Source organism: Bipolaris maydis (assembly GCF_028858645.1).
Source record: "Bipolaris maydis strain C4 unplaced genomic scaffold PSV08scaffold_4, whole genome shotgun sequence".
NCBI classification, from domain to species: domain Eukaryota; kingdom Fungi; phylum Ascomycota; class Dothideomycetes; order Pleosporales; family Pleosporaceae; genus Bipolaris; species Bipolaris maydis.
This window is the reverse complement of record NW_027093860.1, coordinates 1,251,110-1,272,321: the sequence shown is the minus strand read 5'-3', so window position 1 is coordinate 1,272,321 and position 21,212 is coordinate 1,251,110. Positions and strand designations below refer to the sequence as shown.

At 52.0% G+C, this 21,212-nt stretch overlaps 9 protein-coding genes across 9 annotated transcripts; 2 read left to right on the top strand and 7 right to left on the bottom strand.

The window, feature by feature from the left end:
* The first annotated feature begins 628 nt into the window (after positions 1-628).
* PSV08DRAFT_400517 (uncharacterized protein) lies at positions 629-3,293 on the top strand. Its single transcript, XM_066093594.1, has 4 exons — positions 629-781; positions 843-1,008; positions 1,060-1,171; positions 1,223-3,293. Exons 1-4 carry the CDS (start codon positions 773-775, stop codon positions 3,054-3,056), a joined length of 2,121 nt encoding a protein of 706 aa, XP_065949449.1. The 5' UTR covers positions 629-772; the 3' UTR covers positions 3,057-3,293.
* A 333-nt stretch (positions 3,294-3,626) lies between these two features.
* PSV08DRAFT_283159 (uncharacterized protein) lies at positions 3,627-4,685 on the bottom strand. Its single transcript, XM_066092568.1, has one exon. It carries the CDS (start codon positions 4,424-4,426, stop codon positions 3,725-3,727), a length of 702 nt encoding a protein of 233 aa, XP_065949448.1. The 5' UTR covers positions 4,427-4,685; the 3' UTR covers positions 3,627-3,724.
* Positions 4,686-6,174: 1,489 nt separating this feature from the next.
* PSV08DRAFT_349619 (uncharacterized protein) lies at positions 6,175-7,594 on the bottom strand (the record flags this gene model as incomplete). The annotated part of the gene is made up of 2 exons (XM_014224057.2): positions 6,175-7,365; positions 7,457-7,594. 2 exons carry the CDS (start codon positions 7,592-7,594, stop codon positions 6,175-6,177), a joined length of 1,329 nt encoding a protein of 442 aa, XP_014079532.1.
* Positions 7,595-8,103: 509 nt separating this feature from the next.
* PSV08DRAFT_245714 (uncharacterized protein) lies at positions 8,104-9,168 on the bottom strand (the record flags this gene model as incomplete). Its single annotated transcript, XM_014224056.1, has 1 exon — positions 8,104-9,168. The coding sequence occupies one exon, from the start codon at positions 9,166-9,168 to the stop codon at positions 8,104-8,106; it is 1,065 nt and encodes a 354-aa protein (XP_014079531.1).
* Positions 9,169-9,751: 583 nt separating this feature from the next.
* PSV08DRAFT_349617 (uncharacterized protein) lies at positions 9,752-10,378 on the bottom strand (the record flags this gene model as incomplete). The annotated part of the gene is made up of 1 exon (XM_014224055.1): positions 9,752-10,378. One exon carries the CDS (start codon positions 10,376-10,378, stop codon positions 9,752-9,754), a length of 627 nt encoding a protein of 208 aa, XP_014079530.1.
* A 1,150-nt stretch (positions 10,379-11,528) lies between these two features.
* On the bottom strand, positions 11,529-14,310 carry PSV08DRAFT_400515 (uncharacterized protein). The gene is made up of 3 exons (XM_014224054.2): positions 14,205-14,310; positions 12,036-14,057; positions 11,529-11,977 (listed from the first exon to the last, which is right to left on the bottom strand). Exons 1-3 carry the CDS (start codon positions 14,236-14,238, stop codon positions 11,778-11,780), a joined length of 2,256 nt encoding a protein of 751 aa, XP_014079529.1. The 5' UTR covers positions 14,239-14,310; the 3' UTR covers positions 11,529-11,777.
* A 120-nt stretch (positions 14,311-14,430) lies between these two features.
* PSV08DRAFT_245711 (uncharacterized protein) lies at positions 14,431-16,008 on the top strand (the record flags this gene model as incomplete). Its single annotated transcript, XM_014224053.1, has 2 exons — positions 14,431-15,426; positions 15,535-16,008. 2 exons carry the CDS (start codon positions 14,431-14,433, stop codon positions 16,006-16,008), a joined length of 1,470 nt encoding a protein of 489 aa, XP_014079528.1.
* On the bottom strand, positions 15,976-18,941 carry PSV08DRAFT_400513 (P-loop containing nucleoside triphosphate hydrolase protein). Its single transcript, XM_066093593.1, has 3 exons — positions 17,850-18,941; positions 17,560-17,724; positions 15,976-17,486 (listed from the first exon to the last, which is right to left on the bottom strand). Exons 1-3 carry the CDS (start codon positions 18,856-18,858, stop codon positions 16,270-16,272), a joined length of 2,391 nt encoding a protein of 796 aa, XP_065949447.1. The 5' UTR covers positions 18,859-18,941; the 3' UTR covers positions 15,976-16,269.
* A 289-nt stretch (positions 18,942-19,230) lies between these two features.
* PSV08DRAFT_387495 (uncharacterized protein) lies at positions 19,231-20,853 on the bottom strand. Its single transcript, XM_066093474.1, has 2 exons — positions 20,145-20,853; positions 19,231-19,858 (listed from the first exon to the last, which is right to left on the bottom strand). The coding sequence occupies exons 1-2, from the start codon at positions 20,491-20,493 to the stop codon at positions 19,449-19,451; spliced, it is 759 nt and encodes a 252-aa protein (XP_065949446.1). The 5' UTR covers positions 20,494-20,853; the 3' UTR covers positions 19,231-19,448.
* Positions 20,854-21,212: the final 359 nt, after the last annotated feature.

The following is a 21,212-nucleotide window of genomic DNA, read 5'->3' as shown; positions in this document are numbered from 1 at the left end:
GAGCTATGGCTTCCACCGGAGGCTGCTTGGGTGCAGTATGCAGCTCAAGTGCGCGCGCAGAGAGCATAATTGGTTGCGTGTTCCATTGTGCAGCACAAAGGCCTGATTTTGCTGGATGAAGCTTTGACCGGCCACTCGAGCAAATTTCAGAAGAGACAGAATGTTCAGCTCTGGGGCTCAGAGCGTAGGCGCCTCAGCTGCAGCAACATCAATGCTGCATCCTGAATGGCGTATATTGTGGAAAAAGGTGAATTGCCGGTTCGGTGGCGCTGATATGGGGAGTTCTGGGGCTCAATCGGGAGAGGGGGTGGAAATGGCTGGCTGCCATGCCGTAGCCGTGACGAGCAGCATGGTGTAATGAGGCGGCGCTCAATGAACACGAGACAGGCAGACTGAGGCTATGATGCGTCAATGGCCACGGGATTGCAAAGAGCAGAAAAGGAGGCAAAGATAGACATGGAGAATGCACGCAGAGCTGATGCGAAAGAGAAGGTCGAAGGCACAGGGAGGTCCAGCCAGGTGCAGGACAAGGTGATAGGACGCGCTAGGCCGGGGTCTGTGCGGCGGAAAGCTGTTAGCAAAAACAGAAGGAGCAACAGCGGCCAGCACAAACTCGCCGCTGCCATCACAAACGAGGAGGCCTTCTCTACTATTCTTCTCTCTTAGTCCCTACATTGTAATTCCCTACCCCGCCCCGCCCGCGCCCTTCCTCCATCACCACGTCTGCAGACCTCACTCGGACACGTTACCTGACCCCTCCGCCTCCGACTCCATGGCTTCAGTACGTCAGGCACTCCCGCGCTGATACCGCCACATGTGACATCGATGCTGACTTCGTCCAGCAAGCTCCCAATCAGCCGCGCCCCTACCCAGGCAATTACCTTCCCAACGGCGGCGCTCCTGGTGTCCCCTCGGGCCCAGCGCCTGGAGCTGTCCCGCTGCTTCCCAACCAAGGCCGCGTGATCCAGCAAGGAAGCGTACGAGTTCTCTGCATTGCCGACGTCCGAGGTGAGCATAACCTTAGTCTTGGGTGCAATGGCATACGCTGACGTTGTAAAGGAAACCTGCAATCGCTGAACCAGCTCGCCGCCGATGCCCGCGCAAACTACATCATCCACACTGGCGATTTCGGCTTCTACGATGACCGCTCGCTGGATCGCATTGCCGAAAAGTAGGTGCCCGCACATATTCAATTAACCTCTTCCAGAACTAACTTGCCCAGGACTCTCAAGCACGTAGCCCAGTACTCGCCGCTCCTATCAGACACGGTCAAGCGCTCCATTGCCTCGGCACCGCCCCAGCCTCCCATCAAGGAGCGCTTCGCAAGAGAACATCTGCCCCTCTCAGAATTGCCCCTCTTCTTAAACAAGACCTTTACACTAAACGTGCCTGTGTACACTGTGTGGGGAGCATGCGAGGATGTCCAAGTCCTTGAGAAGCTGCGGTCGGGCGAGTACAAGGTGGACAACCTGCACATCATCGATGAGGCGCATTCAAGGCTACTTGACGTCGGTGGTGTCAAGCTGCGACTACTCGGTCTTGGCGGTGCCGTCGTCATGCACAAACTCTTCGATAATGGTGAAGGCAGGACTACCATTGCAGGTGGACAGGGCACAATGTGGACCACACTGCTGCAAATGGGTGAACTCGTCGACACTGCGAACCGCGTATACGACCCGACCGAGACCCGCATATTCGTCACCCATGCTTCCCCCGCGCGTGAAGGTCTGCTCAACCAGCTCTCCGTCACATTGAAAGCCGACTTCTCCATCTCTGCTGGTCTGCATTTCCGCTACGGCAGCTCCTACAACGAGTTTAGCGTCAACCCAACCCTTGACCACTACCGCGGAAAGCTCGCCGCCTCCAAGGCTTCATTCAATGATGTTTGGGATACAGTCAAGACTGAAGTCGAGCCTGCTGTCGCCGATAGCGAGTCCCAGCAGCGCCTCCTCGCTCTGGCACTTGAAATAGTGAACAAGATGCCTACAGTAGCCAACGGCGGCAATCCTTTCGGCGGTCCTGCCCCAGGCCCCCAAAGCGGCGTTATCGACGAGAGCGCATTCAAGAACATGTGGAACTTCAACCTCGCGGATGCTGCCTATGGATGGCTTGTCTTGGATATCGACAATGGCAGAATTGGTACTGAGATGAGGGCTCAGGGTTTCAACTTTGCCCATCGAGGTGGCAAGGTCGCGCCAGGCCAGACTCAGCCTGCGGCCGCCAACACTTCGAGTGGCCCTCCAGCTGCTGTAAACCCAAGCCCCTCTGCTCAGCCATCTCCTGTTCCTGGACGTCAAGGCGGCCCCCCCACGAGCGCCCCTCAGCAGCCCCGCCCAGCGGTCGCCACACCACCTGTTCCTCAGCAGAAGCCCAACAGCGGCACTCAGCCCGTACGTGCTGCTACCCCAAAGGAGCCCATCAAAGCCGCCACCCCACAACCTCCAGCCAACAACGGAGCCTCCAACGCTGGAGCCGAGAAGTCGGCTCCTAGCGAAGCTAAGCCCAATGGCACCTCGGTCCCGGAGAAAGCCGCATCGCCAGCACCCAGAGAACCCGTCGAGCGAAAAGAGAGCAAGGGACTGTTCATTGCTGGTGTCAAAGACGAAGAGGAAGCTAAGAGCTTGCTCGCGGAGGAAGATCGGTCAAAGATCGAGAAGATCGAAAAGATTAAGCATTTCTTTGTCGCTCACTTCCCCACATCGCAAGATATGCATGGCGCTCTTCGCCGTGTTGCGGACGATGTCAGGAATGCTAGGGGAGGACCAGAGAACAAGACGGTCAAGATCTACAACGAACGTGGTCCGGGAAGCAATCAACCCAGGTACGGCGCTGGCAACTGGCAGGCCAGCAACCGAGGCGGCGTTCAAGGCGGGGGCTACCGAAGTGGAGGTGCCTCTGATAGTGAAGGTGGTCGCGGTGGCCGTGGCGGCCGTGGCGGCTCTTCTCGGGGTGGACGAGGTGGGGAGCGAGGCGCTCGTGGCGGTCGAGGAGGAAGGGGTTCTTTCAGGGGCGGTGCAGGTGAAGGTGCGGCAGCATCCACCGGAGGCGAGTCATAAGACTCTTCTTCTTTCTCGGCGGCCGCATCTCTATCTTCTCACCGACTCTGATACCCCCACTTGTTTCTTTTTCGGTTTCGTGTTAACGGCTTTTTTAACGACGGGTATGATGCGACGTTGAAACCCTCTTTCTCTCTCTCACACACACACCCTCTTTCACTCCCACCTTGTCTTTTTTGTAAGCTCCACAACCAAAAAATTTCACGCCTTTTAGAGGGAACCAACTCGCTGTTTCTTGAGGTTTTCAAAGGCTGTTTATCATGGTCTTTATGGGAGTGATCTTGTTTCTCTTTCCCCTCGCTGCATCACATCCCCCTCTCTTTTTTTTGGGAAGCGGGGGCATGGAGTTGTATGTAGTAATGCTAGATACATTTCTCTCATTCTTTTCTCTCACCATAGTGGGATGGGTGTGGAGATTAAAAGCGATTGGGCTCTACTTATGCCTTACGTCCAAATACTTGCTTTTTTGGAACATTCACTGTGTTGGTGGTCCCATGAGAGTGAGGGTAGAAAAGTGAAGTCACGTACTGCAAGGATCGTCGACAGCGCTAGAATAGACACCAAAATCGTATCAAAAAAATGAATCCTGTATTCGATACCAGTAGCAATTATTCTACCTATGTTTTGATTCAACAAAACCAGTCGACTGTATCAATACCGGGTACATCTCACAAGATAACACATGCCTCAATTGCACTTTCAAAAGCGATACCGCACCACTCCAAGACTTCTGGAGGAATTTCACAGCAGTCGCATAGCGATAGTGCTCCATGAGGGTCTTGTACATGCTCATCGATCTGCATTGTTTGCGGCTCTCCATGCACTCTCGTCCTTGCTCTTGCAGGGACATTAGAATTTTGGACCTGCGGAAGATTCCCAATAGAATTTTGGACCGGCGGAAGATTCCCAACAGGTATATTTGAATGTGCGGGCATGCTGGGATTCATGACGATGCCGGGAGCAGGGTCCATATCTGGATCACGAGAATCATCTACGAGAGGTGGTGGCGCGGGAAGATGGTCACCGTCGCCTGGATAGGATGGACCGGGATCGCTTTCTGAAAGTAGCTCTTGAAAGTTGGATCTAGCAGTCAGGGAGGCTCTCGACTGATACTGGCTTACTCGAACAACGGGAGAAGGTTCCTCGCTAATGACTATGGGACGACGCCTGGGTTCGCCGTCCTCCCCGCCAGAAGATGGGCGGGGTTGTGATGGACGTAAATGCGAATAGTTTGGCGCTCGTTCCTGTGATGATTGGTTGATCAAGGTCTCGGAAGAAGACCCAGCAGAACCACGCGTATTTGAAGAGTTTGGCACTTGCAAGGTGGCTGTTGATGCGAAGCCACGTGACGCTACTTGTCCAAGACCCATTATCCTTGCAGCACGCAAATAATCACAAGGCGTAGTTGCATGGTCGCCTTGAAGCGATAGGAGCTGTAGCCATTCTTGAGGGGAAGGATATGTCGACCTTACTAAATGTAGCGAGCTGGGTCTAGATGAAGGTGGTACGTATTTCTTTTCAGAGGATTCTTCATCCTCCGAACCGGCTCCGCCTCGCAAGCGAATGTGTACTGAATCAGTGAGCGTCGAACCATCTAGTTCTGGGTCGATTTCATCCAAATATGATGTTGAAAGAGCTCTAGCTCTGCGACTAGACAATGTTCTGGCGATTTCGGAACTTGGTTTTGATGGCTGACCCAGAGTAACGACCCGCACTCCCCTTTGGCCACCTTCAGTCCTTACAGTGGTCCCCAGTAGTGGGTTTCGCGGTAGCATTCTACTTCCGATATGGTAAACGCTCCACTCATCAGCACTAGACGAGGTGGGGACACTCGGGTTATCTTGCATAGAGTTCGAACGCCTTGTCGAATTCTGTACATGGCCAACATGTGACTGCAGTTTTGTATTGACCAGCTCTAAGAAGGAATTTCCATCTATGGTTCCAATCAAACGTGGGTTTGGGGAGACGCTCTCGGCTGAAGCCCTGGATAGCAGTGACTGCTCATCTTGGTTATCTGAGACAAATTCATCAAATGACGAACACCATACCGCTGCGCATGCCCCAATAAATCGCGGAGTTGGAGAAAAGCCAGGTGGACCGTTGAGGGGTGTCGGTCTGAACTTCTCTGATAAAGGGGCTCGAGCGTGTACAATTGGACGCACTGAATTGCTTGTAACGTGTCTCAAATGATATCCGGTGTTGCATATTGGGTCATCCTCGACATCCGACCAACACGGAGGAGCATTAAATTCCTCGTCTGTCATGTAGGTCGGATGAGAAGTGTTTGGCCCCTGATTGGGTTTTGGGCTTTGAGCGCGCCTTCCTGTTGCCACTGCTGCTTGTGAGATTTGCACTGGTCCATGGTCATCTTGCCGTTGTAGACTTCTCGCATTTCCCTGTTTCACGTTTGGCTGATCCATTCCATTCGCTTCAGCCACATAGTGGTACTGGCTGGTCTGAGAACCAGTCTCTGGATCAGGTAGAGTGTGCCCTGATGGTAGTGGTGGTTCTCCAGCATGCTGACATGAGCAGCGTTTTGTTGTATCTGGAGACGCAAATTTGGAAGACATGGGTGATGACATGGATGAAGGCGTACGTGAAAAAGAGTTATTGAGAGCTGTACATAGCGACGAGGTAGTATGAAGTGGCATATTCGGTGTCGACATGGGAGATGAGCCTAGCACATGGAGGGATGATGCAGCGTTGGACGATTGACACGAAGCACTAAAGAGGTCAGAAGCTTTCTCACGATGAGCAAGAAAGACTGCAAGGAGATATACCTTGAAAAGTCTTCCTCACTGGCTCCTTCTAAACTGCCTCCGCCGCGCAGAGATGGGAATGGCTGTGTTGAAAGGGATTCGTAAGAACCGTCCCCGCTTTCGGACCACTCAGAACCTCGATCTGTTTTTTCCGACTCGTCAGAGAACAGTTTTATCGCCATTTGCCCTTTTCTTTCATCATCCTTGCCGTTGGTGTCAATGTCACATTCATAACCGGTATAAGGTCCCTTCTCTGATACAGCCGCTATAGCTGTGATATCCGATTTTTGGATTTCCACATCTACAACGTATACCCTTGGCATTTCCCTTGCGGGGGTCTCTTCTCGGAATAGCTCTTTCTATGAGCCTACTTCATCAGCCCAGCTACGGCCCTTTTCCATTGGCGATGGCAACCCAAAGGAGTCTTGCTTCTGAATAGTTGGACGTTCGGGTTCGGGTTCCGGATCCTTGGTTTCAACAGCTTTACCTTTTGCTGGAGGAAGCTCTGGGAAGTCCTCAGCAGAAGGCGGGGGATTGTCAAACTTCTTCTGCTCTGCTGATCTCGATCCCGCTCCGTCATAGTCGCCACGTCCACCTCGGCCTCCTCTTCCACTGCGGCCTCTGCCACGTCCCCGGCCAGAATGCGAAATAGGCTCATTGAAATCGTCGCCGTTGAATCCATTGTTAGCTGGCCGTGAGGGCGCAATACCGCCGTGAGCACCTCTGGCGGCACCTCTGCGCTTGTCGTCTCCAATGCCTGAAAACCCATCCTCTTTCTCCAAGTCCCACTCTCTGCCCTGTTGTGCTTTCAACTTGCGCTGTCGGTTCCTCTCGCGCTCACCCATCATCTGCTGACGACTCTGGCGTTCGGCCTTTTGCTTCTCAGCTAGTGCCTTCTTACGCTCTATGTCCTGCTGCTGCATGACTGCTTCGCGAGCCTCAAAGTTGCCCTTATCGGCTTCGGCGCGAGCGTGGGCGGTTTGGCGGGCTTCGTTCTTGATGCGCATGTTGGCAAGCTTAGCATTCAATTCGTCCTCGGTCAGGCGTGTGCGTGCGGCGCCACCAGTCAGTGTCCTGTCGCCGCGCACAGAGTGGGTTGGCTTTTCTTTTGGTTCTGTGGGAGCAGATGGAGGGGCGGATGAAGAGTCAGCATTTTCTGTAGCGACCTTGTCCGCAGTCACTGGCTCCGCCTCTTTTGGCGCCTCGACAGCCTTTTTGTCGTTTTGTTCGAGCCGAATATCAGTGTTATGGCCCCCACGGCCCCTCCCGCGGCCCCTTCCTCGTCCACGGCCGCGGCTTCCTCTGTCGTTGTTCCTGGGCTCTCTTGGGGCTTGCGGCGCCAAATGCGCCTGTGGTGCGACAGGTGGCTTTGGCTCTTCAGGGACAAACTCGGGGGCGGAAGGCTGCAGCTCTGGTGGGTTTGCCTCGACGACTGGCTCAGCAATAGGCGTGATATCATCGTCAAAGAATAGGTCGTCGGTGCTTGCGGTTTGAGCGAATGGGTCTATTGAGGGGTCGTCATAGGCGGGGTCGTAGGACGCGCTGGCAACCTGGCATTTTGTTAGGACAGTTTCGTGGGCAGGAACACAAAATTTCTATGGCAGAAAGGCAACGACAACAGTCGCATCAGATTCCACATACCGTTGCATGACTACTCTGGGCTAGTGCTGGTGCTGCTGGCTCAGACGGTGGTTGTGGCTTTGGCGGGGCCCTGTCGGCGACTGGCGCTGGAGTTTTGTCTGCCTCGTCGGGCTGTGTTGCCCACTTTGACTTGAGCATGGTGTGAGTGGAGTGTGTGTATGTGCTTGCAATAGCGAGTCGTGGTGCTAGAAAGAATATCTAGTAATAGCGAGTTGAATACGTCCTGTGCTAGCAATATCGTGAAGTGGACATGTGTGGTGGAGAGGAATGATCGCTACCTAACCCAAATTACATACTACGTATGCACTAGCACTTGCAGCAACCCTTGACCGGCCCAAGCTCCACAATTCATCCCCCGCACTTGCTCAGTCCCTGCGTGACCGCTTCCTTTCTCCACCGAACGTCACTGCTAGGGGATTCGGTCTTGTATCATATCGTCGGACACTTTCAGCTGCATATTACACCCCATGCTAACTAAGGAGACATGGCCGACACAATTCAGTGAAATTTTACCCTTTTTGTGCCTGTACTAAACCTCTCCCTCACACGTGACTGATGAGTATACATGAATGGAAACATGAATGGCTGCTGTTCTTGGCCAAAGAACAGATTCCAGTGCTCCTTACCTGTTCATCCGCAACTGTAGCTCATGTTCTCGAATTCAAATCCAGAAGGCTCCAGTCAGCAATATCGCCAGGCTTAGGGTAAGAACAATGACCCCAGTAACCTAAAGTCGCAGAAGTTAGTTGGGGCGTTGGAGGCGTATAGGCACGAGCATGAAATCCAACCGATGAAGAGACACTGGAGCGATGAGTGCTGGTAGGTGAAGAGTCTGGCGTCGACACGAGTGTAGTGGTGAGGCTTGAGGGACTGTTATTCAGACCAGTGCCCTCTGCATGCTTGCTCATTGTTTGGGTGTTGGTGACAAGTATTCCCAGCTTTGCAGGTATCTGTTGCTTGATCTTATGGCTGATGATGGCTGGATCCATTAAGTGTGGTAGCTGTGTAGACATAGAGTCGGGTGGTTGAGAACCAGTCGAACACTTGGTGGCGTCCTGCACTTTGGCAGTAACAGTCTCCTGAGCGGATGCGGCAGAAAGTATGTGTTCGAAGAAACGAGAGTCGCATCGGCGTGCTTGGGGAGCAGGATGTGAGAGGGCGACGTTCTTCTCAGTCTCAATCTGCTCCAATGGCGAAAGCTCTACCTCATGGGCCAACAATCTGTCTTGTGTGTTGGAGCCGCTTGTGTGGATGGTTGCCTGAAATCCATTATCGTCAAAATATACGGCATGTGGTGCTATGTAGTCGAATTCAGCGTCCTTGCCATGGAACTCGGTATCCATGTAAGCCTTGAAGTCGCACCGGATAAGCATCTGGCGCGGTGTTTCCATCTTCTCATACAACGCAAGCTCCAAGGCTTTGCGCAGCGCGACAATGTCCAGTGTGTCTTCCGGTGCTAGAGCAGCCTTATTGGATTCAGCATCACTCAGTTTAACCGCTTTAGCAGAAGCAGAGGACATCTTCTTCGCCTTGATCTGTTGAGCGGCGGCTGTGGCGCGCAGTGCGAGTTTCTTCTCTTTCTGTGCCCTCTTGTACTCCTTCAGCCTATTCATCTTCTTGCTCACGACATCGCTGCCGAAGTTCTTGGAGGCTGGCATTTTCGTAATAAGAAATGAGTTGTGACTACGAGGAGGATTATCAGTCTTGCTCATGATGGCAGATAAGCATGCTTTCACTTACGTATACAAGAGCCTGTAGTTTCACACAAAGTAAAATCGATAAGATGACAGAAAATAGATATTTTGCGTCACTCTGACGCGCTCTTTATCGTTTGCGGTGGGTTGAGAAAGTTGATGGATTGGGTACAGAGACGAAAGGAGTAGAGAAATATAGGTAATGGAAAGGTGGGACTATGGCAGACACTTGCTCACATCTGACGAACGTCATGCATACTGTATGTGAGTGAGTGAAGTGAAAGCCCAAATCACCGAATCGCTGGAGCAATTGTGGTAAGATGTGAAAGGCAAGGTCAATTAGATCTGGACTATTTGTAAATACGTGAGTGAAATTTACGTTCATTCCATCTGGTATTCTAACTACCCAGGACACGAAAAGAAATAACACAGACTCCAACCGTGTCCAATGCATTCGCTGATGAACAGCCATAGCTTCATAAAGCGATTCAGGATGCAAACCTCAATGACACTCTAGAAGCCCTACGTGGAGTCTATGACTTTCCTACGAATACTCCTCCTCATCAAAGTCATCAAATAACTAATTCTCGCATACTTGCTGTCACTCCTCTTCAGACTCTGTAGCTTCGAGCGCAACAGCCTTAAACTCCTGTACCCGCTGGTTTTTCTCGTCATACAGCTCAGCAGGCACCCATCCCTCAATTTCTATACCGATAGCATCTATGCAGGCCCTGAGCTGTTCATCTGCCTCCACTTTCGTATGATTCAGACGTAGGCATTCAGCCACCTCGTCTTCTGAGAAGGCAATGGGACAAGGATGACTAGTCTCGTCGCCCGTATTAGACTTAGAGGTCACGAATTCATCCCAATTTTTCGTCAAATAGACCAAGTCATTTTTAAGAGTAACGATATCGCCATCCCAGGGGTAAGCCACGTGCACAAAGAGTTTGCGCCTCAATATGCTAAATTTGGTGGCCAAGGCATCGTGATGCGTTGGGTTCAATGAGGCAGTCGCCGCGAAATAGAAGTATTGAATTTGGCGCCGACGTAAGAGCATTTCCTCCCGAGACTGAGTATTTTCGCTTAGCTCGTGGAAATTCGGTAGTAGTTCAGGGAATGTAAGTGATTCGGAGATGCTGTCGTCGTAGCCTTGAAGACTATCGGGGATACCGCATCGCAGGAAAAGTGTGAGTATTTTGCAGTGCTGCCAGTCAATGACGCCTGCCATTCTGAAATCATCAGATACAAAAATTTTATTCGGCTGAAGATCGGGATGTCTCTTTGTCGGGCGGACCAGGGTACTGCTGCCGTATGGGACGAGGCAAGGCACAGTTTGCAAGTATTTTTTCAGATTACTCCGTTGCTCAGAGGGGGATTTCACTTGGTAACGATGATTTCTCGGTGCATACGTTGAAAGGGGTGGAGCGGTCGACCAAATTTTGTTAGATATGCAATCTCTTTTTTGGACCCAGCTTCAAGAGCGGTTGTTGAATCTACGACTTTTGTGGATTCTGTCAACACTATAGACGTAGAAATATATTCTTTTGAGGAATATCAACAAGCCGATTGGTAATATAAAAAGAGAGGTCTGATACGTACAAGGTCCACGGTCAATCTGGATGTTGATCCTTTTTCCACGCCACAAGCTAAGTCTTGTGTCAGGACCAATGCAAAAGTGGCCATTTTATGGAGACTATCGCTGCGACGAATGGCAGAGCACGCTGATATGTTTAGTGCGCTTGGGGCCACCATTTTCACACGCTAGGGTATCCAATTACCGTTCACTGATTGGGAGGATAGTCGCGCCAAAACAGGTAGTGAAAACTAGCCGAATTACAGAGTGAGCAATAGTTCAAACGAATCATCTTGAGAAGCGGTCATGTGGACAACTTGTTCTACATGTCGGATCTACGTAGCGATTCTTCGAAACCTGGCCCGAAATTTACAATTTGTTCTGGGAGACATTACACATGCTATATCATCTTACACATATAGAATCATTGACCCTGCTACTACGTGGGATGCTCTCAGAGTTGCATAAGTTCTCGAAGAGAAAGAACGACACACAATGCATAATAACGCGTGATTGTGTCAGTTCAAGTGCTTCGAGCTGATATACGAAGATCTTGTAGCCGCTCCTGCTGCTGAGATCTAATCCAAGAATGGCATCATGCGTCAACAGAATTCTGCAATTACCGTAAATGCTGGTACCTACATACTGAACTCTATCTACATATTGAGCAGGAATATGCGGTCCACCAGGAGAATTCATTGCTTCAGACATTATCTTGTATACCCCCACGTACCAGATCCAACAAGACAGTGAGGTTACAGCACTGTTATTTGGGAACCAAAAAAAAATCAAATTTGACACGTTTAACAAGAAACAGGATAGTTAAATAGCATTTTAGAATAACCAACAATCAAAAAGCATGCATAGTTTTCCGAACAAACTATACAGGTTTTTATGCAAAGAACATGGCGTTCGGCTTAACTCAACACTAGAAAGGGGTATCAAATCGTGGCCAACAAACAGGAAAGCGACTTTTGCATGAAGCACTTTTGAAGAACCTCATGGGATCCAAAAATAGCCACAACAATGCTGAAGCTGGCCGCAACTCTACCTGCTACGGTAAGATAGGAATCCCAGTCACCCAGTCCTCCACCGGCTCGCCACTTTCCTGACGCAGTGTCAACATCATCGACCGAATCCATCTCGCCTTTGACACAATCTCTGCAACAGTGCGGCTACGTAGGTCGCCGCCACGTGGATGCGAAGACCTAGGATCACAATATGTTTTGAATATCTTCTCAAAGACACATGGACCTAGATAAATAATTAGCAAAGCACTCCAGTTTTCTGATACGGGATGTCAATGACTCACCCGCACAGTATTGCAAGCCCTCTAGCACAGCAATCTCTTCATCTTCAGTCCAATCCACCTCATCCGCAAGTTCCGAAACCTGGCTGTGCGGCGGAGTAGAACGGGGCTTGAAAATCGGCAATCGTTCGAAAACGATACCGTTCGCATCTCTCTCCACCAAGTCTTCAAATTTGGTGTGGAACAGCTTGCGTCGCCTGTATACATCGGGCTCGCATTGCATTCGCACAATATGAAGGTCTTGCCAGCGCTTCTTCCGCTCTTCCATTGCCTCGATGGCTCGAGTTTCTTCACTCTGTGCATCGCGGCGTTCTTGTATCCTCCTCTTGATTTTCTCGTATTGCTCACGACGTTCCTCTGCCTCCTCGAGTTGGCCCAGACGAACACTGAGTGATTGACTGGCCCGCCGCAGGGGCGCAATTAGTCGGGTTTGGACATCCTTGACTACTCTGTCACCCTTTTGACGCTGAGGTACAGTAACGTTCCAGTGGCTGATTGCGTCATTGAATGCTACGATCTCCTGCATCAACGGGGTTATTACACGTAAGCTTTCTAAAGACTCTGTTGCAGACTTGTGTGTTTTGACTAGCCAGTTGTACAAATCTCGAAGATATAGCGTGAGAGAGCGAAAGACAAAGCTGTATGCATCATTCTTGAATGCAAATTGATCTTCTTTTATGATTTCAGTACTATACTCTTTAGGTGTCTGTTGTAGCGTCTTTTGTATTTTCGTGGCATCTTGCGTGACAGCGTCGATTGAGTGAGTGCCATCCTGGAAGTTTGCACAATACTTTTCACACATGTGTAAGATCTTCCTGGCACGTTTAGTCTGGCATGTACCTTGACGCGCTTCGAGGTCAAGGAAACTAAAGACTGTAGCAATGTTCTCAGGCAGATCTTCAGGCACATTTGGGACCTCCTGCGATATCGCCGGGGAGGATTTGCTTTTGCGTGTTCTTTTCGGGAGTTGGCGGTTCAGTTCGGTAGAAGCACTACTGCCATCCTTTCGCGGTCTTCCCCGTTTACTAGCCGATGCTGGATTTGAGCTCTCTTCTTGCAAATCCCGCGCTTGATCTTTGGTCTTTCCGGAAGATGTAGGTTTGCCCATACGTTCACTTTTTCTCCTCAAAACCTTCGAAGGATGGTCCTCTTGATGAATCGGTGCTGACTTTCGTTTATCACGCGGCGTTGTTTCATAACCTTGTTGTTCGATACAAGTCGGACATCGTGGACCATTGGCGGTTACCCTGAAAGCAGCTCTGTAGCACTGCGTAGTAACATTGTCGGAAACTACCATCTCCTCACAACGAACAGTAGGAGGCTTACTGAGGTGAATTCCGCACATGAAACTGTCGTCGGTCTGACCAGTACCAGGACGTAAGCATTGCTTATAAGTTGTGCCCGTAATTTTATCGTACTTGTAGAAGACTGCTTTGCATCTGGGTTTCCCATTATCAAGGCTCTCCTCGATTTTTACATCTCCGGGTACATTGGCATGGGAATTTTCGTTACGCGAAGGGATCTCTTCTTTGGCGGTATCAACAACGACACTGTCGGTTCCCACAGGGGCAAATTGAGGTGGGGTAGAGCCCATGGGTGGATCGATAGAAGCCGGACTCTCTGTCGGCTCTGCGCGTGTCTTCTTCTTTACAATAGTAAGCGGCTTTTTGTTCACCCTCTCTGGTAGCACGTAGTTTCCCTTTTCTGGACTAAGCTCTATCTCGTACACATCACCTCGCACAGCGAGATTCGTTCTGGCACTCTTGGGGATCAAGTTCCTCCGCTTGAGCTTACCGGCGCGATTCTTCAACGCCATGCCAACTACAGGACTACTATGTCGGTGATCTATCCGCGCAGCATTGAGGAGATCTGCGCCAAGGGCTACGGCGGATGGAGGTGGTGGTGGTGCGTATGTGGTGAGAGATTCTGTGAGGAGCTGCTCGATGGCTGCTTGATCGTCTGCCGCAGGATGGAAGAAGTCGGAAGTATGGGAAGAGCTGGACTGTGAAGAAATTTCAGTCGCTGCTATTCCATTATCAGCTCATGCTCCATCAGACCCAAGATCTTCATTCCTGTGGACGCGCTCTTGGTACAGGGTCCTTGAGTTTCGCACCGACGACGCCTTCACACCCACGCGTGCGCGCCGAGCCTCAGAAAGAGCTTCTCACTTACCGCTCGCCCTTGGCGGCTGCTTCAGATGTGCCATTTTTGATTGCCTCAAACATGCACTTCATCCTCAAGTAGAAGCTTCATCTATCGATAGTGAGCATGCGGGGTTGTAGTTGTAGGAAGCTGGACAACGTGAAACGTGGGTCCGCCCCAAAACACGCTGTCACATGAGGAGCGCCCGCACCAGCCCGCACCCCCATACAACCCCTCATCCAAAAGTCCAGCCGCTATGGCATCCAACCCATCCCAGGCCCCAGTGCTAGAAACAATTGACCAAACTTCCGGACATGAGTTTGCGCTGCCCGCAAAACGCATCCACGATGGCGACGACGTCACTGCTTTCTTGGCAAGCAGAGCATACGCCGACATTATGACTTTCATCTTCCAGCTGAATACGGCCATGATACCACGGAAGATCAAGTCAAAAGAACACGGAGAGGAAGAATCCGCAAGAGAATGGACTTTGAATGACAAAGACGTGCCCTATACACCCATCGTACAGAACCTCGCCAAGCTTCTGGATGCCCTGACGGGCATCATTGACGAAGCACCACCAGACCCAGGACCCCGCCGCTTCGGAAACGTCAGCTTCAGAACCTGGTACGACATTGTTCGCGAGCGGGCTTCTGGGCTTCTGGATGAACATCTACCCAAGCACGTGCTGGATTTCAAGTCAACGTCAGACGTTAGTGCGAAAAGTGAGTTGGAAGCATATTTTCTCGGCAGCTTTGGTAGTTCGCAGCGCCTCGACTACGGTACAGGACATGAACTAAGTTTCCTCGCTTTCATTGGTTGCTTGTGGAAACTCGGTGCATTTCCCGAGTCGCGGGATGGCGATCAAGAGCGCGGTATCGTACTCGGTGTCCTGGAACCCTATCTCGTTCTCATCCGGCGCCTGATCTTGACATATACGCTTGAACCTGCCGGATCACATGGCGTATGGGGCCTAGACGACCACTCATTCCTCCCATACATCTTCGGCAGCGCACAATTCTCCCCGGCTATTTCAACACCCGGCGACGTAGCGGCAGAGGGTTCACTGCCCGCAGCCCCAAACCCAGGCGACGTTGCCAAAGCCCCAGCCGTCGAGCGCGAACGAAAACGAAACATGTACTTTAGCGCCATCGGCTTCATTTACGACGTGAAAAAGGGACCTTTCTGGGAACACAGCAACATCCTATACGACGTGTCTGGCGTAAAAGCCGGCTGGGCAAAAATCAACAAGGTACGTTTCAGTCTAGCCCTCAAACACACATACACACACACATATTATATTACCAGACCCGACACTAGCAACCAGAAAACAAACAAATGAAATTAACAGTAAAATCAGGGCATGATCAAAATGTACAACGCAGAAGTCCTCTCCAAATTCCCCGTCGTCCAACACTTCCCCTTCGGCTCCCTCTTCTCCTTCACCCCAGACCCCAACGCCCGCAAAATCCAAGCCACAGTGCATACAGCCTCGCAGCCCAAAGCCTCAGCCTCAGCGACCCCGCGTCCCCAACCCGCGCTGCGGGATCCCCTCGCTGACACAACAACGGCCATGCCATCGACAGCAAGGCCGGGCGGAGCGGTAGGAACAGCGGCGCCGTGGGCGAGAGGCGCGGCGGGTCCGGGGGTCCCGAGTGGAGTTAATCAGCCTACGAAGGCACCGTGGGCGAGTAGGACGCCTGCGCCGCCGCCGCCGCCAACGACAACGATGCCGGGGGTTGGGACGGCGGCGCCGTGGGCGAGGAAAAAGGAGGATGGTGCTGCGGGGGATGGACAGCAGAGTACGAGGGCGCCGTGGGCGGATAGACGGTGAGATTGTGGATATAGATATTGTCAAGTGTAAAAATTTTAGTTTGAAAGCATTAGTTTACATGCTTAACGTGTAATTCATGCCACAAACTAAGGGATTGAACAAAAAACAACAACCCAAGCAGTCTCACAATCTCACAACGTTCACAATTTAAATTTTTTTATTCGGAGCAAAAAGAAAAAATTACATAAAAAAGCAGTCTAGCACAATTACCCACCCAATATTCTCCCCAGTTTTAATCCCCTAACCTTTCACCTTGACCCACTACGCAACATTCTCCATAAGTCCTGCTCCCACCGTCCTCCCCCTCTCTCTAAGCACAACCCGCATACCCTCTTCAATAGGCAGCTCCCTCTCAAGCTGGACCACAATCCTCGCCACCTCACCCGGCTTCACAATTCTCGGCTTCTTCTTCATGACCTCGCCCGTGAATTTGTTGAGGCGGGCACTCAGCGTACGGATGCTACCCGGCGAGTTGAGGGTGCTGCGAAACACCTCTACCGGCATAGGTAGCACATGCTCGAAGGCCAGGAGCTTGGACGTAAAAGCCTTGACGAGTCTGACTGGGTCTTTGGGGGCGCAGATAATGTCGCCTTGGCGGAGATGTACAGGGTCAATGTCTGTAAGGTGTAAGGTAGGGATTTGGCCTGCGACTGCCCAGTCTACAGGGGCGTCTTGGACTTCGATGGATTTTATAGTTGCGGTTTCGTTGGCGGGAAGGGCGAGGATTACGTCGCCTATTTGTAGTGTTCCAGAGTCGATTCGTCCGGATATGCTGAGCGGTGAGCGCATGTCGCCCTTGAATACATCGGCGACAGAAAGGCGAAGTGATTTTTGGAGGTTGCGTTGTGGTATTTCGATGCGTTCTAGGGCCTCGAGTAATGTCTCGCCAGTATACCAATGAGCGGCAGAGTTTTCAATCTTCCTGACAACATTCTCGCCTGTAAGACCGGCTAGCGGGATGAAGGTAATTCGTTTCTCCAGGAAACTTGCTTCGGTCAGGAACGCCGTCATGCGTTTAGCTATCTCGTCGAACCGAGTTTTGGACCACCCAACCATGTCCATCTTGTTGACAGCGATGATAATATGTTGCATGCCCATGCTTCGTGCAATCATGATGTGCTCCTTGGTTTGACCCTTGAGGCCAGACTCGAAACTATTAGTGCTGGCGTCAATTACCAGGACTGGGAAGTCGGCCTGCGACGCCCCAGATATCATGTTTGGGATGAAGTCCTTGTGACCAGGAGCATCTAATATCGTGAATCTTGTCTTCTCTGTCTCGAAGTAGTTTGTCGCAATGTCCACTGTAACACCACGACTTCTTTCTTCACTCGTTTCGTCCATGACCCAGGCCAATGCAAAGGACGATTTTCCAATAGTCTCAGCTTCCTTTCGTAGCTTGTCTATTGATCGCTGGTCGATGACTTTGAGATCGTATAGCAAACGGCCCATCAATGTGCTCTTGCCATGGTCGACATGCCCTGTACATGGTCAATTTGGTTCCTCCAGACAGTTTGTTATATCTGGAGACACTTGGATCAGGTCTGAACTTACCAACAACCACAAAGTTTGCCAGTCGTTTCATATTGCTCTTTTCAAATTCATCCACAACGTTCAGGTTCTTGCTCTTAACCTTTGGTTCATCGGCAACAGAGAGCTTCTCGACCGACTCGGTAAGATCACCATTAGCCTGCTTCTTTTTCTTCTTCGGTGTGGTCCCTGGTAGTCTTAGATATGCATATATAGATGACACGTGACAGTCTAGTGACGCCCGCCGCCTGCGCTCTTTGCCTGTGCTGCCCGCACGATATCGTCCGGACTTGGTTCCGAGAAGACTTTTGTACCATCAAATGACTTGTAGGCAGCGAATGGCACGGGAAGCTCTTGGACGTGGAGGTGCGGCTGCTTTGACAGCTTATCGGAACCACAGAGAGTTGAAGCAAACATAGAAGCGATAGCACGCTGAGCTGGAGACTCGACCACAATGGCAGGCTGAGGGAGTTGGGGCTCTTCAATCTCGGGCTCTTTTGGTGTTTCTGGTGCTGGCGAAGGCGATCGTCTTCGAACAGGGTATTTAGATACTCGAGCTGGGCGACTTGCAGCTGCATCATGCAAAGGGTTGACGTTTTCCTGATTCTTGACCGAAAGCTTATCGAGCATCGCAACAGCCGAGTCCGCATCGCTATTGGCTTTGGAGGCAGCAGCTTCGGCTTCTTCTCGCTCCTTTCTGCGCTTAGCCGCGAGCGCAGCTAGCTTTGAAGAGCCACCTAGTAACCCCCCCTTATACTCTGGAGCTTCAATGGTGATACTGGCCAGTCGCTCGGGTGGTACATTGCCCCAAGGCACATCCCAGAAGAAGTCTGTGACAGCAGCGTTGGTAGGCATCGACAGTGGGGGCAGCGGTAGGTGATGGGCAACATGACGAGCGGGCTGGTGTCCATAGCTAGACCTCATGTAAGTTTGCTTACCTGTGGATGTGGGCGCATTCTGGTGAGCGGCGCTTGCAGCCTGGTCGAATCGCGATGCTGGTTTGGCCTTTTCTTGTTTCGGCGCCTCTTTCTTGGGCTCTGCAATCCCCAGTTTATTTTTCAAGTAGCTCACACTCTTTCCCACATCGTAGTAGTAGTGCCACAGAGCTTCTTGTATTTGCTCGTCGCTTGTGAAGTCGCTCATGTCTCCCATTGCTTCGCGCACCCGTATTGTGCCGACGCGCATCTGCTCTTTGTCTTCTTCCGACATGCCGTCTCCCGCGCCGCCCTCATCGCCTTCTTCCTCGTAATAGTCGTCGTCGTAGAAGTCATCGTCATCATAATCGACGTTGCGCGTGCGCGAGAAACCGCTTTTGGGTGGCATAGCAGGTGACCTCAGCTGTTTTAGCGGCCGAGGGACGTGTAAACAGCGAATGAGTAAAGTTCCCTATAGCTGCGTTGTTGTTTGGGGGTAGCTTTTTGTATGTGTGGGGGTGTTGAGCTATGTGTCGGGCAGCTTTGATTATCGGTCTTTTGGTTGGCGAGAATTCATCGCGTCTCCCTTGGTTGACGTCGGTGGTGGGGCAATGTCATTGACGTATAGCGCGGCTGTAGCTGCCCCGCGCTAGGCTTCAGCCGTCAAAGATGCCTCCATATTATATCAATCTCAACCTTGCTAATAAGTTGTACTCTAAAGCCGGATCTCCGCTATGCATTCACGTGAAGCAGGGAATCATAGGTATGAATTTCTTCATTTTACATACTTCAGTTCGCCATAATTGGACTACGCTCAGTAGTGGTGGGGTATAGAATTAGTTGAAAAGCAAAACAAAACGTTAAAGAGAAACCCTTAAAAGTTGCACCATGCGCCTGCCTGCTGCAATACCATGTTTTTTTTCTTCGTTTCGTAGTTTACCTGCATCTCCTCTTCGCCCGCTCCATTGCAGCCTTGCGACTTCCCCATATGAAGATTTTCTATTTCTCCGCTTTGTCCTCTGGGGCAGCTGGAGCAGCTGGGGCAGCCGGTGTAGCAGCCGGCGCAGGCTCAGAAGTCGGGGCAGCCGGGGCAGCTGGAGGAGCAGTCGCTGTGGGCTCAGCGCTGGGAGCTGGAGCAGCATCAGCAGCTGGGGCGGGGGCAGGGGTGGGGGCAGCCGGTGCAGTGGTTTTATCGTCATGAAAATTGGGCTCATCGAACATCGGTCCACTGGTAGCGCTCATGCCAGCGGCAGGCTTACTGTCCGGAAGCTCAGGGAGATCCAAGGGGGCAGCTGGTGCAGGCGCATCAGCAGGCTTAGCCTCTACATCCTTTGGTGCTTCGGTAGATGCGGGCTGAGCCTCAGCAGCAGTGGGAGGAGCGGGCGCAACAGCGCCGACAGGCTCGGGTGCTGGAAGAATTTTGTTAGTCTAATGCATCATTGGTGAAAAAGGAAATCTTTAGAAGTGGGGCGTGAAGGAAATATGGTATCTGGGCGTAACATCGTAGTCGGGTCATCATGCTCGTGCGGCCAGTGGCCATGGTGCGACGCGCGTCTCTTGGAGAGCTCGCGCATGCTTAGACGGGATCATTCCACTGGTTGTCCAGGGCGACTTTCATCCGCCGTCTGGAACCGTCCCAGGCATCTTGGTCGTGATAGTGTTGTGGAGTAGAGATTGAATGAGATGTTGACCTACTCTGCGTAGCTTTCTTGACCTCGGTCAGTGCAGCAGCTTCGTCCTTGTTGCTTTCGCCTTGTGCCGGGGCCGCAGCTGGGGCAGCGGCAGGAGCAGCGGCAGGAGCAGCAGCGGGCGAGGCAGGCTGAGGCAGTTCGGCGGGAACAGTCGACGTCTCTGCATTTGCAGCCTCGGGCGCAGTAGCGGGGGCGGGAGCCGCAGGCGTCGTCTCGGTAGGCTTGGTCGCGGAATTGGATGGTGTGGCCGTCTCAGGAGCGGCAGCGGGCTGGGAATCCTCGGGCTTGGACTCATCCTTCTTGGACTTTTTGCCTCTGAAGATGCCCTTGAGGGCCTTCTTCATCTGGTCCATGGCGTCGAGCGCTGGGGCAGGGAATGCGTCAGATGGCGAGTCTTGGAGGGGAGGTGGGGTGCGTGGACTGGTGTGGCAATGGGGTAATCGTAGGAGATACACGTGTGCGTGAGAGCAGATGTACGTGGTCGCAATCACAGGTGACGGTGGAATAGGCGCCAGCGAGACACTGAAGGTGAATGGGGATTGTACTTACGAACCCCCGGCATGGTTCAAGAGCTGGTGGCTGGCGGCCAGATGGAGACGCGAGAAACAAAGGCACACGGCAATGAGCGTGTGCAGAGGAGGGGCGCAAAAGCGATGCAGTGAGTAGCAGGACAACGGTAGACGATGTTCACAAAGGATGTGGAGAGACAACGGAGGCAGATGGGTCGAGGGGAGCTCTGCCCTAGCTGCCGGGTGTAGAGTAGCTCCTGGCTGGACCCTTGGGGCTAGGCGAAACAGTCTCCACCTCCGCACCTTGCCATGCACGCCAGCCCGCCCCCCAGCATAGCGCCATTTGCTGGTATGCCATGGCCAACTGGGGTTTCACACTACCTGCGACATGCTTATGCATCCATACTTCACCTCTACACGCCCTTGGCCGCCCTGCTTCGCCCTGTTTTTGCTGTCCTCGCCCGGCTCAAGATGCTGCAGTGTGCTGCAATGTGACATCTCTGCCGTGCCGCAGGCGCACATTTCCATGCAAGCCGGATCGGGTTAGCGCTTATCCGCTTGGG

What these genes read in the sequence shown, in the direction of transcription:
- PSV08DRAFT_283159 (XM_066092568.1), bottom strand. Translation starts at nt 4,426, where the DNA reads ATGGGTCTTGGACAAGTAGCGTCACGTGGCTTCGCATCAACAGCCACC.
- PSV08DRAFT_400515 (XM_014224054.2), bottom strand. Translation starts at nt 14,238, where the DNA reads ATGGCACATCTGAAGCAGCCGCCAAGGGCGAGCG. An exon ending in GCAGCCGCCAAGGGCGAGCG is followed by an intron (nt 14,058 to 14,204) that starts GTAAGTGAGAAG and finishes ATAATGGAATAG; the next exon opens with CAGCGACTGAAATTTCTTCA. An exon ending in GGGCTTGCAATACTGTGCGG is followed by an intron (nt 11,978 to 12,035) that starts GTGAGTCATTGA and finishes TTATTTATCTAG; the next exon opens with GTCCATGTGTCTTTGAGAAG.
- PSV08DRAFT_387495 (XM_066093474.1), bottom strand. Translation starts at nt 20,493, where the DNA reads ATGGACCAGATGAAGAAGGCCCTCAAGGGCATCTTCAGAGGCAAAAAG. An exon ending in GGTCAAGAAAGCTACGCAGA is followed by an intron (nt 19,859 to 20,144) that starts GTAGGTCAACAT and finishes AAATTCTTCCAG; the next exon opens with CACCCGAGCCTGTCGGCGCT.
- PSV08DRAFT_400513 (XM_066093593.1), bottom strand. Translation starts at nt 18,858, where the DNA reads ATGCCACCCAAAAGCGGTTTCTCGCGCACGCGCAACGTCGATTATGAT. An exon ending in TGCCTACAAGTCATTTGATG is followed by an intron (nt 17,725 to 17,849) that starts GTACAAAAGTCT and finishes TAAGACTACCAG; the next exon opens with GGACCACACCGAAGAAGAAA. An exon ending in GGCAAACTTTGTGGTTGTTG is followed by an intron (nt 17,487 to 17,559) that starts GTAAGTTCAGAC and finishes GACCATGTACAG; the next exon opens with GGCATGTCGACCATGGCAAG.
- PSV08DRAFT_400517 (XM_066093594.1), top strand. An exon ending in CTGCATTGCCGACGTCCGAG is followed by an intron (nt 1,009 to 1,059) that starts GTGAGCATAACC and finishes GACGTTGTAAAG; the next exon opens with GAAACCTGCAATCGCTGAAC. An exon ending in CTGGATCGCATTGCCGAAAA is followed by an intron (nt 1,172 to 1,222) that starts GTAGGTGCCCGC and finishes TAACTTGCCCAG; the next exon opens with GACTCTCAAGCACGTAGCCC.